Source organism: Rhincodon typus, chromosome 23 (assembly GCF_021869965.1).
Source record: "Rhincodon typus isolate 14 chromosome 23, sRhiTyp1.1, whole genome shotgun sequence".
Taxonomy (NCBI): Eukaryota; Metazoa; Chordata; class Chondrichthyes; order Orectolobiformes; family Rhincodontidae; genus Rhincodon; species Rhincodon typus.
The window spans coordinates 16,471,249-16,484,943 of record NC_063354.1 but is presented as its reverse complement, the minus strand read 5'-3'; the positions used below and the strand labels follow the sequence as shown (position 1 = coordinate 16,484,943).

At 42.9% G+C, this 13,695-nt stretch overlaps 1 protein-coding gene across 2 annotated transcripts in view; it reads right to left on the bottom strand.

Annotated features, from left to right (window-relative positions):
* Window positions 1-282: 282 nt before the first annotated feature.
* The window catches only part of wipi1 (WD repeat domain, phosphoinositide interacting 1), a 69,024-nt gene continuing 55,611 nt past the window's right edge, over window positions 283-13,695 (bottom strand). For both annotated transcript variants that reach the window (XM_020512928.2, XM_020512927.2), the window contains exon 13: window positions 283-880. In XM_020512928.2, coding sequence (XP_020368517.1) covers window positions 833-880 — 48 coding nt within the window. In that variant the 3' untranslated portion in view covers window positions 283-832. The remainder of the gene's footprint in view (window positions 881-13,695) is intronic.

The window sequence follows — 13,695 nt, the reverse complement described above, 5'->3', positions numbered from 1 at the left end:
CGTTTCGGGTTGGGACATCCTGGTTTACAATATTATTACATCTTATGTATCATTTGTTAGTTAACTAAATTTTCCATACATTTGTATATTGATATTTTTCAGTTCCTGTGACTGAATTGAATGTGTTACAGACTCAATGCTCTGAAACTGTAGTTCCACTTGGTTGCTGTGGCTACAATAAACATAAAACATACATTGCAGAAAATATTTATTGATGATATCTGAAATGTAAACATTTATAAAGCATATTATTTAAAGCTGATTAAATAATTTCAGACACTATATATTGCAACATTTTATTTCTATTGCTACATTATTTGATGAACATTACAATTTTGTGCAATTTCATTCAAAACACTCTGACATTAAAATATTTGGAAAAGGCACTTCAGACAGCCTGCTTAGCTGAGGACATTGCTTGAGGTGATAAACTGGTATATTTATATATGTTTAAGATATACATATAAAACAATAAAATATATGTTGGACAACATTTTCAAGAGTAAATAATATATAATAAAACCTTTCAAAGTAATAGGATTAAATATCCATATTAAGAAAATTATGAATATTTCTATTCCATGTGGCATTGTTAATTTGATTAGTTTTGTCATGTATTTTTCTTTACAACACATTCATTTTGGTTCCCTGAAGACAACTACAGTTGGTGGCAGATAAACAAGGCTGATTAATGGGGATTTTGTTTTAAAATTCCTTTGTGAATTATAATTATTCCATCTCATGCGTACCGATTTCAGACCCTCTGTTCTTCAAATCGTGGTGTCTACAATCACTATCTTCACTCACGAGCCTAATCCTGTTTCTTTCAGTCTCATAACTTCTTCTTCTTTTCACTGTGGCTTCCTCGGCATGAATAAATCTACCAAAACCAAAACAAATCCTTAATTTCTGGAAGGGAATGACAGGGTGTGTTAGAACAGGTTGTTGCACATGCACAGTAGAAGGCTACGGCACGCACTGTGCCCTGTGGTATTCGTTCATTAGGGGGTGAAAATTCTTCTCTTGCCATTTATCACACAAGTTAACACACTTGTGCAGAACAATTTTGTTAAACATCATATGGAAATTTGACATCAATGTGTTAACTAATGTGCTAAAAATGGAATGCAGGAGAACTGGAATGTCCTGCTATTTGGGCTTATTACCAATGTCACAGTTTTTATTCACAGGATGATGGATTCCCTGGCTAGGCCAGCATTTATTGTCCATCCCTAATTGCCATGTTTTCAACCACCTTGCTGTGGGTCTGGAGTCAGATAGAGGTCAGATCAGATAAGGAAGGCAATTTCCTTCCCTAAAGGGCATTAGTGAACCATATGGGCTTTTCCGACAATCAATTCATGGTCACAATTAGACTATTCCTTCTGGGTATTTACTGAATTCAAATTCCACTATGTGGCAGGATTTGAATCTGGCTCCCCAGAACATTAGCCAGGGCTGTGGATTAACAGTATAGTGATAATTCTCCTTTATTCACTAACGGGATAAGGGTGTCAACATTTATTGCTCATCCCTAATTGCCCAGAAGGCAGTTAAGAGTCAACCATTTTACTGTGGGTCTGGAGTCACATGTAGGCCAAACCAGGTAAGGATGGCAGTTTCCTTCCTTAAAGGACATTAGTGAACCAGGTGGGTTTTTCCGACAATCGACAAAGGATTCATGGTCATCATTAGATTCTTAATTCCACATACTTTTATTGTATTCAAATTCCACCATCTGCCATGGCATTCGAAGCCGGGTCCCCAGAACGTTATCTGGGTCTCTGGATTAACAGTCCAGTGACAATACCACTAGGTAATGTCTACGATATAATTCACTGAGAATGGATCTGGACCTATTAAATATTGCTCAATGAACCGCAGTGGATGATATAATCTATGATATTTTCAAGAAAAAGTAATTATTTTTCAATCGTCTGTATCCATAGAACCAATGGAGTACCACAGTGAATATCTGGTGGCATAGTGCATTACAATATTAATGCATAGAACTTGAAATGATGTTACACATTTATTACGACTGAGCTTCCGATTATCAGCTGCACTGCTAAAGGAAAGCACCAAGCAAAAGACAACTCCCCAATGAATTTAAGAGCAAGGATTTTTCTGAGCTGACCCAAGACATCTTATAATGGGGATAGTATGCTACAAAACTCAGACCTGGGGAGCTAGCCACCCAACTGTGGTCACAGATGTACAATGTAAATGACTGACGTAGGCAAGATGTGGCACATCAGTGAAGGAAAGTTTTGTTGACGATTAATAGCGAGTCGGTGTTATTCTTTCACAGTTAAAACCTCGCATGTCCATGAAAATTTTTGTTGCTAATTGCTTATTGCTAATGTGAACTAAAACACTGAGGGTTCCTGCAAGTTCCTTCTTCAAACAAAATAGCATTGATTCAAATTATGATGAATGTCATACACAACTGGTTAAATGAATAAGTGAAGTGAAAATGTTCCGTTCACATTTCAAGTCTCAGGCCTTGCGTTCCAAAGAAAGGTGAAGACCTGAGCAGTAACTGTGCATAGACAGTTGTGGGCCTATCTGGAGCTTACAGAAGGACAGGTGCAGGAACATAATTGGGCAAAAACTCCATTTCCTCATGTACGTTAAAGTTTCACCATTAAGTCCCAGAACCTTTCAGGTGGGTCAGTTTCCTGACCTCCTTCATAGAATCATAGAATCCCTACAGAGTGGCAGAAAGCCATTCGGCCCATTGAGTCCACTCAGAGCATCCCATCCAGACCCACTGCCTACCCTATCCCTGTAACCCAGCATTTCCCATAGCTAATCCACCTAGACTGCCCATCCCGGGATACAATGGGGTAATTTAGCATGGCCAATCCACCTAACCTGCACATCTTGGACTGTGGGAGAAAACCGGAGCACCCGGAGGAAACCCATGCAGACATGGAGAGAATTTGCAAACTCCACACACACACAGTTAGCTGAGGGTGGAATCAAACCCAGGTCCTTGGTGCTGTGAGGCAGCAGCATTAACCACTGAGCCAATGTGCTGCCAATGGTAATCTGCTTTGCATTCATTATCATTGTCATGAATACTTAATAATACCCTAGTGCTCTGAAATTACATTCACAGGCACAACACTTAATCAAAAATAGGAAACCTACGTGTTTGCAAACCTGATTATATATAGTACCATGTGTGCTTGAAGGGCTAGACTTCTTCCTCCAAGCTCCAGTGAGTACAACCTTCTTCACTAACTCAGCTCCTTCAGAAATAAGCCACTTCATGGTGTAAGGAGTGAAGTTTGATAAGGTCAACTGACTTATGAGAAGTCTTAGTCATGTGTAGTTTATCTTCTTATAGTTAAATGCTACACTACTAGGCGTGAAGGCTGACCGTGTCTTTCCTCATTTGCCTAAAGGAGACAGCCACACCAGCTGATTCCATAAAACCTAACTAGTAAAGGCAAGGCGGGGGGGGGGTGCATCATTATCTAAGGGGTTTAGAAGAAAAGTGAATAGAGTGGTGGGCTGATGGAAGAAAGGTAGGGAATAGCCATATAAAAACCAAAAGAACTGTGGATGCTGGAAGTCAGCAACAAAAAAAGACCCTGAGGTTCCAGTTGCCTGCCATTTCAAAACACCACCCTGTTCACTGGCCAACATCTCTGTCTCAGACTTGCTGCAGTGTTCCAGCAAAGCTCAGCAAAAGCTGGGAGAATAGCACCTCATTTTCCACTTGGGAACCCTGCAACCTTCTGGACTCAATATTGAGTTCAACAATTTTAGGGCTTAAGGCACCTTCTCCCATGTCCTTACCCAAGCACAATACACCAGGCCTTGTTATCACATGGTCTGCTATTACACACAACTCACTGTTAGCCACTAATAATCCCCATTAGTAGCTATTCATTCTCCCATGCTGACCGTTTTCTACTCCTTTGTCTGTCTAACTGTTCTCCTCTCTCTTTGGGCTCTATCTCTATCTATCATTTACTCCTTACCCCCTCCCCCCACCCTATCATTTACACAAAAAAGAACATTTTCCTAGCTACCATCATTTCTGAGGAAGGGTCACTGGACCCGAAATGTTAACTCTGATTTCTCTCCACAGACGCTGCCAGACCTGCTGAGCTTTTCCGGCAATTTCTGTTTTTATTAGGGAATGGCAATGCTTGTTTGACTCAAAGCTTTATTTGCAAGGGGCATCCAGTCACTGAACTATGTTGATCGACTGCTGAAAGCAAACTATGTAGCTCCACTTTTACAGTGGAGGACAATAGTGAACGAGAGTCTCAGTACTCTTCAAACTGCTGCATAGGATACACATGTGAGCACTGTCCCTCAAGATAGTCCAAAAGAAAATCATGAACAATCAAAAGTCTTAACAAATTGGAATAGTTGAAGGGAATCCAGTACAAAGTGCTTTATTTGCTTCAAGTGTAGAGCTTGTACAGAAGGCTAATGCCTGTGCACCGGCATTCTCCAGTGTTGTTCCAGCCGCTGTGCCTTGGTGACACCACAACAGCTGCTGCTGAGCTTCAGCAATCCCGCTAATGGCTCTGTCACCTTGCAACACCTGTCACTGGCGGCTGTTCTCTGTTAGACTCGGGCCTACAAGGCCCTGTCCTACTGGAGTCTCCTGCACTAATGCAAGTGCAAGTCTCCTCAGCCTGACCTGATGGAGGGCTTTGGGTGCCTCGTGCAGCAAGCCCACAACTGTCCTGAGATGACAGTCCCTGGCACCTTTGCCTCCTTCTTCTTGGTGCACAATTGCACCTATCTCGCCCTTTGAGGTGATGGAGCACCTGGAGGGACGTCAAGGTTTCTCAGTCCCCAGCCAGTGAATGAAAGCATCCAAGCACATGGAATATCTGGTAGATCCCAACTCTTCTGCTGGGTCTGCATATCCGGGGTGTCCACCACCCGGTTCACTGGAGTTCACATGCTGGAGGCAGCACTTGGCGGACTCCTCTACCTCTCCTATCCCTCTACTCCAGTCTGCACATGATAGCTGGCCTACCTGCCAGATGCTTTCCTCTGCATCTCCACCATTAGTGATAATGGCTGAGCCCAGAGGCATATCATCATTCTGTGTGTGTGTGTGCTGCTGCTGCTCTCCAGCTATCATCCGACTCCCTCCTCCAAGCTGCAGGCTCATGTCCGTGCTATGCTCACCAGAGCGTGACGCCAAGCCTAATCTAGATACATGAGCCATGGAGTGGTGCAGCCTGTGTGCACTGGCAGACAGGGGGTGGGAAGTGCCTCCTCTGAGACTCCCAGCTGTTCCAGCTCAGAGACGATGCTTTGAGGGGCTTCTGGATTGAGCCTAGGGCTCATGCTATTCCTTGTCCTGGCTTTTGTTTGGTGGTGGTGTGGGGGCAGGGGGGGGAATGGGGATAAGGTGGGACCCAGAGACCACCGAGAAAAGCAAACATGTGTTAATATTGTGAGCCATCACCTTTATTCTTTACTGAGATGTTGGCGCTTCATGTGCAACTGGGAATCACTGCTGGTGACTTTGTCACTGAATCCGGACTTCCCAAACTCAGGGTTATGGGCTGTCAGCCAAAACTGCGGTAATGGCTGCTGTGGAGCTCCAACCAAGTACCAACTGCAAGGGCCTTTTTAAATGTGGCTTTTTAATTTAAAAAAAGTGGGTGCGGTCCACCTGCCTGATTTTGCAGGCTTGAATCCTGTCCTTTTCTCAAACGTCTGGGTTCTCAAAACTTCCTGAACGACAATGGGATCATGATGAGATAAACGTTTGAGTAGGAATCCAATCTCTTCTTCAGCACAGGCACAGTCTCTGTCTGACTGCCAGCTCAGCGGCCTACCCCTCTAACGGGGATGAAGAGCTTTATGACAGGTGCTGCCCACTGCAACGCTGTCTGCGCACTCCCATTTCATAGTGCATATTCTTCTCCTCCAGAAGAGAACCATTAAGAGACATTAACTAAGGTGCATAAACACTGTGCTAGCATTGATAAAGAACAGGCAGGGATATCGATGCCCAGAGCTCGGACTGTCTGCGTGCATTGCTAGTAAGAAGAGTGTGGTATGGGGGACATTAGGAGTTAAGGGTTCTGACTGAAAGGTGGTCTTGCCTCTGAAAGAGGAAATCAGAAAAGCTTCATGTGTTGCGTGGGCCTGATATGACTGTAAAGTGTTCAAATTAATGAAACATTTTGTGTTTGTGACCTTGTGTCATGAAAAGCTTTGATGAAAAGCTCTCAGATGTGTAGGTTCTCCTAGCTGGTGAGCTGGTGTTGCGAGAACGGCTGATTGGTCTAACTCCTTTTCATTTTGGCAAATGTCCGAGAGGTAATGGAGTGACAAGTCATTGATTACGTATAAAGCATGTGCTGGAGATGCTAGGCACCAAATCTCAAGTGTGTGACAATCCTGTGCAGTCATAAGCTTAGATTGCTAATTTACATGAAGCAGTTGTTTGTTAAATTCAGTTTGTCTTGACAGTTCCACAGGTATTGAGGTCTGTATCTACCTTGATCCAGGCTGCCTTGGTCACTCTGAATAGCCTCTTGTTGCCATCCCTCAGAAACAGTATATTCTCCCTCTCTCAGACACCCTACAGGAGAATCTAGAGAAATGTCACTAAGGCATGGGGTAGCCTTTTGGCGGGTCTCAAATCTTCACCAGAATGTGGGGATGGACGGGCAGAGATTGTGCCACTCAGGAGCATCACTCAAAGAGTAAAATGCTGTTGGGGGTGCCTTTTAAATAAGGCATCCTGATAGCATGACCTTAGTGGCCTTCAGAACTTCCTACCTGCCCGCTCATAAAATGTGGCAGTTTAACCTGGTTTTCACATGTAATGAGCTGAGAATAACACAGTTGCATGGGTAAATTTAACATGGCACAGAAGGGAACTCTCTCCTAGCTTTATGCCCACTCTTTAGATTCAAAAAAGAAAACTCTGCCCTCTTTTTCTTCACCTCTTTAGGCAGTTGTCAGCCCTTTTGAGTATTTGCTCATTTTTCTGTTTTTTTAAATTTCAGATTGCCAGCTATCGCAGTACTTTGCTTTTGAAAGTATTCTGCATTATTCTAACAAAACATCACACTCTCCAGTATAGTACATTTGATTTTGTAATTCACATTCAAAAATTACATTGATGGCTTGTTTTCTTTATAGTCTTGATGCAATGAGGTCTGGTTTCTTCAGCTGGCACATTAGTTCTGTTCTAACCTCATTGGTTCTGTTCTAACCTGTTTAACATAAATGGGCTAATGGCCATAGAGTCATAGAGCACAGAAACAGACCCTTGGCATGGACTGGTTGGAGCAATCAAACTGAAGTAATCCTACCAGCCTGCACTTGGCCCATATCCTTCCAAACATCTCCTATTCATGTACTTATCTAAATGTCTTTTAAATGTTGTAACTACCTGTATTCACCACTTTCTTTGGAAGATCATTCCACACACAAAGCACTCTGTAAAAAAAGTGCACCTCATGTCTTTTTAAAATCTTTCTCCTCTCACCTTAAAAATATGCCACCTAGTCTTGAAATTCCCCATCCTAGGGAAAAGGTACTTGCCTTTCACATTATTGAAACCCTTCATAATTTTATAAACTTCTATAAGATCACCCCTCAACCTCTTAGGGTCTAGTGAAAGAAGTCCCAGCCTATCCAGCCTCTCCTTAAAACTCAAAACCCAAAACCCTCCATTCCCAGCAACATCCTGGTAAATGTCTTCTGAACCCGCTCCAGCTTAATAACAGAGTGACCAGAACTGGACACAGTACTCCAGAAGTAGCCTCATCAATGTCTTGTACAACCTCAACATAATGTTCCAACTCCTATACTCAAAGGTCTGAGCAATTAATGCAAGTGTGCTAAATGTCTGCTTAACCACCCTATCTATATGTGATGCAAACTTCAAAGAATTATGTATCTGAACCCCTAGAGCTCTCTGCTCTACAACACTACAAGGCTCTACTTTTAATTGTAATAATAATTTAATAATTAAATAGTGCAAAATAATTTTAGAAAAATGGATTAATCAATTCACCAAAAGTGCAAATTAAAATCCAGCATCTTGTTTGCTACATGACACTCCGGTAACCCAAAGATATTCCTACTCATAAACACTCACATAACCTAACAAGATGTCTGTCCCACAGGCAGTAGTACAAGTAATAAGGATCTCAAATGAGCCTGAAGAAATTACTCCTTACTGAAGCAAATCACAATTGCCTTACAAGCATCATGTCATATTTAAACATTTACCTATTAAGAGATTTTGACACCTGATTAAATCAGTCCAAATACTTTAATGTTTTGTTTTGTGATGTTGTACCAGTGGTGATATATTTCTTTCCATCGGTACCTATTCATGTGTGAGTTTAAATTACACAGTCAATTCTTAATTTCTTCTATAAATTTCAAGAGACAAATTATTAGACAAGAAAGGTCTTCGAGAAGGTGAGGTACAGATGATTTACACAACTCCTAGCCTCATGAGTATGCTCAATACTGACTCTCACCCAAACTGAATGAGAATCTCATCATTGTCTTTCAGTAGGAGTCCAGACCATTGATAGGGCCTCAGAGAAAGGGGGAAGTTAGGGTAAGGAGGGGGATGTGAGCTTGATGAATGATACTGAGACGGGGAAGAATGAGACCATGTCGGAATCTAATGGAAGAATGAGAATTTTAAATTGGAGGCATCAGTGCCAAAGTGTCAATATTGATCAGTAAGCCACTGATGGATGAACAAGGCTTTGCATAGGATGAAATGGACAGCATAAGTTTTGACTGAGATGAAGTTTCAAGGGTGAGGAATGGGAGATCAGCTGGAAAAGAACTAGACAGCTGTGATAAAGGCCTGGATGAAGGTTTCAGTGTGAGATAGACTAAGGGAAAGAGGGAGGAGGTTATTGTTACAGAAATTGGTGGTCTTGGTGATGAGATCAGAAACCCAATAAAAAGGTAAACATGATTTTGGAATCAACAATATATTCAAGAATTTTGGAGAGTAAGTGCAGTTTGGAGGTCTTTCTTCCTTTAAAAGACTTCTTAAAACCCACCTCTTCGATGAAGTTTTTGGTTTTGTGACTGAGCATCTCCCTAAGCGACAGCGTCATTTTTGATCCAGAATGGTCTGATGAAGCATCTTGGCACAATTTATGTTAAAAGTGGAGGCATAATAAATGTAAGATGTTGTTAAGGAGATGGAGCAGTAGTTTTCAAGGCAAGAGAAATGGAGGTTGGGGTTTGATTATATGTGAATTGATAACATAGATGTTGGAAGAGACCTGGACAATACCAGAACAGGGCAAGATATTCACAATGTCACTGAGCATGAGGAAGGTCAGGGTGTAGTTGAGTGGGCAGCAGTTTAGTGGGAACATAGTCAAGAGATTAGAATGTGGGCCTCATAATACGATAATTTTGGAGAGGCTATGGAGGAAATGTGGAAGAAACTAGAGAAAAATGACCTGAAATGGTAACTTTGCTTTTTTCTCGATAATTGCTCCCAGACCTGCTGAGGATTTCAAGCTGCACATTTCCGGAATCCACAGTTTGTTTTTAGGGAAAAAAAAAATCTGGATTCAGAAGGGGTGAACCTGAAGGAAAATGAAGTGCTAATTTGTACAACATGTGTAGGCAATTAAAGAAATGGATAAAGTTTTGAGTTGCTTCAAAGTACCATGTGTTATAGTATTTCCAAACGCAACCTCACTAATGTCTGATTTTCTCCTCTCTTACACAGAATTTATAGGAAGATGCATTCCTGGTACTTTTACATTTGCTGCTTCTGTACGTCTACCTGTCAGCAGCACTAGAAACAGAGTCCCTAGAGTGTCCACTGAAGAGCCATCCACCCCCACCAGCCCAGCCCCCCAGCCTATCTCTGCATTTCCCCCACGGCTAACCCACCCAGCCTGCACATCCAAGGACACCATGGGGCAATTTAGCATGGCCAATCCATCTAATCTGCATATCTTTGGACTGTGGAAAGAAACCAGAGCACCCAGAGGAAACTCATGCAGACACAGGGAAAATGTGCAAACTCCTGGAGACTGGATTCAAACCCAGGTCCCTGGTGCTGTGAAGCAGCAGTGCTAACCACTGAGCCACCGTGCCACCGTAATTCAGTCAAAAACTATTACTGATAGAAATAGTCATCTAGAAAGTATATGTTATACACAATGCTCAGCACCCACTGAGGGATATTTAAGAAACAGTTGGATGGCACCATGTGTAACATAGAACAACAAAAACAGAACAAAACTGACCAAACAGGAAAGGAGTTTATCTCTTTATTAAAGAAAATTAAGTTTGGAGCTGGAGGAACACAGCAGGTCATGTAGCATCAGAGGAACAGGAAAGCCAATGTTTCAGGTCAGGACCATTTTTCTGAAGAAGGGTCCCAACCCGAAACATCAGCTTTCCCGTTCCTCTGATGCTGCCTGGCCTGCTATGTTCCTCCAGTTCCACGCTTTGTTATCTCTGACTCCAGCATGTGCAGTTCTCGCTATCTCAGTAATTTTCTTTATTAATTCTTTTTGCTGAGTTCACATGCTGAAAAATCCTCTTCATAGAATCATAAAATGATTCGGCACAGAAAGAGGTAATTCAACTCATCATTACTAAGAGCTACTCAGCCTGTCCCATTCCCCTAGCTTTTCCCTGTAGCCCTTCACAGATTTTCACTTCAGATCAATCCCTTTCTGCAATCTACCACTCTAAACATTGATTCATTATATTTAGTGTTGGAAACCAAACTCAATACCATGCCACACCCTTTTTTCCTTTTTGGTTCACCGAAGACAGAAATGGCCATAAGCTCTACACAGAGCTTTCATCACTTTTCTGGGACTCTCCTAAACCAAGACCGGTTCCCTATCACAGAGTTGACAATCCCTCAACTGTACATCTTCTCCATGTTACCTGAGTATTTTAGAGAAAATCCCAGTGACAAGTCGGGATTGACTTTAAAAAATACATCCATATTAATTTAATAGAATTGGAGACATAGTTAAGATTCTACTGAGACTTTACAAGGAGCCACATGTTTCTACATTCAACACTGGTGTCTGAAAGTTCCAGCGTTCAGTCATTTGTGAAAAACATTCTAAATTTTGAGGACTTTGAGCAGTTAAAAATGTTAGTGAACTGCTGTAAACTTACTATTGCTGGTGAAAGCAGGAACAGCAGCGTCATAAAGAGTGAGAGAGAACAGGGTCAGCATCTCTTCAAACAGTGTGAGAGTGTGCAATAACAACAGTTTCATAAAGAAACAAATTGGACAAATGTGAGAAGGATAGTGGCAGCATGAGATAAAACCCAATGGCAGAGAGCCCCTTCAATCTGTTTCCACCTGTCAGAGCCGAAGTGCAATGTCAATGAAAACAGATAGGTGATCGTAGGTATTTCTTCTACACCTCTATTGATGAACCAAGTGGTTTAAATCAGGTGATGTTATTGCAGGTGAACAGTACAGGTAAAAAAATCCACTTTTAAAACAATAGAGGTAGCTGGGCAGGTGATGTGTTGCGACTGTAGTAGGTGGGAGCTTGTGGATGCTGATGTGATCCACAGTGACCACGTCTGTGGCAGTTTCTGGCTCCTTCTGGAACTTCAGCTCGGAGTTGATGAGCTGGAACTTCAGCTACAAACACTGTGACCCACCAAGGGAATGACGGGTACCTGGGCATGTGTTTCAGGAAACAGTCACGCCCCTTAGATTAATCATATCAAATTTGGTCTGTTGTCAGGAACCGATAGGTGTGACTCTGAGTGAGGCAAGTATGCGGACCCTGAATTTAGCTTTGGAGGAGCTTCAGTCAGTGCCCTTGCCCAAAAGGTACAAAGTTTTTGCTCCTGGTTTGCACAAGGGCACAGAATGCAGACAGGAGGAGGAAATGACCACAGCATCACGGCCCAGAACATCATTCAACCAGGGGAGAAAAGAAAAATGTAGTATTTAGGGGAATAGATACTATTCTCTGCAGCAAAAACATGAGAGTCCAGGTTGCCTGCCTAGTATCAAAGTTCAGGACATCACTTTTGGTCCAGTGAAAATTTGAAGTGGGAGGGGAAGGATCCAGTTTTTGTGGTTCACATAGATGCCAACTGTAGTGAGTGTAACAAGGTCAGCCAGATGGACCTCAGGGTGTGAGTTCCCTGATTGGAGCTGTTAATCTGATCCAATAAGGGAGCCCTGGCTGACAGATAAGAACAGGAGAGTCAGATATCCTGTTCACACTGAGCTAACAAGGTGAAGAGCTGGATGAACACAGCAGGCCAAGCAGCATCAGAGGAGCAGGAAACCTGATGTTTCGGGCCTAGACCCTTCTTCAGAAATGGGGGAGGGGAAGGGGGTTCTGAAATAAATAGGGAGAGAGGGGGAGGCGGATAGAAGATGGGTAGAGGAGAAGATAGGTGGAGAGGAGACAGACAGGTCGAAGAGGCGGGGATGGAGCCAGTAAAGGTGAGTGTAGGTGGGGAGTTAGGGAGGGGATAGGTCAGTCCAGGGAGGACGGACAGGTCAAGGGGGCAGGATGAGGCTAGGAGGTAGGAGAGGGGGGTGGGGCTTGAGGTGGGAGGAGGGGATAGGTGGGAGGAAGGACAGGTTAGGGAGGCGGGGACAAGCTGGGCTGGTTTTGGGATGCGGTAGGGGGAGGGGAGATTTCAAAGCTTGTGAAGTCCACATTGATACCATTGGGCTGCAGGATTCCCAAGCAAAATAGGAGGTGCTGTTCCTGCAACCTTCAGGTGGCATCGTTGTGGCACTGCAGGAGGCCCAGGATGGACATGTCGTCTAAGGAATGGGAGGGGGAGTTGAAATGGTTCACGACTGGGAGGTGCAGTTGTTTAGTGCGAACCAAGCGTAGGTGTTCCGCAAAGCAGTCGAGAGCTGGCTTTCAGGGAGCTGGATCAGTGTCAAGGACTCCCCACATGTAAATAAAGGGTGACTTTGTGATGAGTTATTTCACCAGCAACGAAGATAGGTCAAGGAAAGAGGTTCTGCTGCAGGATTATGAGCAGTTTGGGATTAAATTAAAAAGCAGAACCACAAAGATAACAGTCTCCAGATTAGTACCTGAGCCATGAGAAAATTTGCAAAGGGTAAATAAGGTTAGAGAGGTAGATGCATGGCTCAAAGATTGACGTATGAAAAATAAATTACAATTCATGGCGCTCTCGCACCAGTACTAGGGAAAGAGAGAGCTGTTCCATTGCATAAGGGTTCATTTTTTTTTTATTATTCATTAACAGGATGAGGCAGCATTTATTGCCCATCCCTAATTGCTCAGATGGCAGTTAAGAGTCAACCACATTGCTGTGGGTCTGAAGTCACATGTAGGCCAGACCAGGTAAGGATGGCAGTTTCCTTCCCTAAACAACATTAATAAACCAGATGGGATTTTCCCCTGATAATCAGCAATGGATTAATGGTTATCATTAGATTCTTAATTCGTATTGAATTTAAATTCCACCATCTGCCACGGCGGGATTCGAACCCGGGTCCCCAGAATGTTATCTGGGTCTCTGGATTGATAGCCTAGTGATTATACCACTAGGCCATCGCCTCCCCAGCATTTAAACCATGCTGGGTCAAGTATTCTGGTGAATCTTAAAAGTACGGTTGCAGATAAGGCTTTAAAGTAATTAATGTGTTGGGGAAGTAGGGAGTAAGAGGTTCAGCTGAAGAGAAGTTTAAAAAGTTCA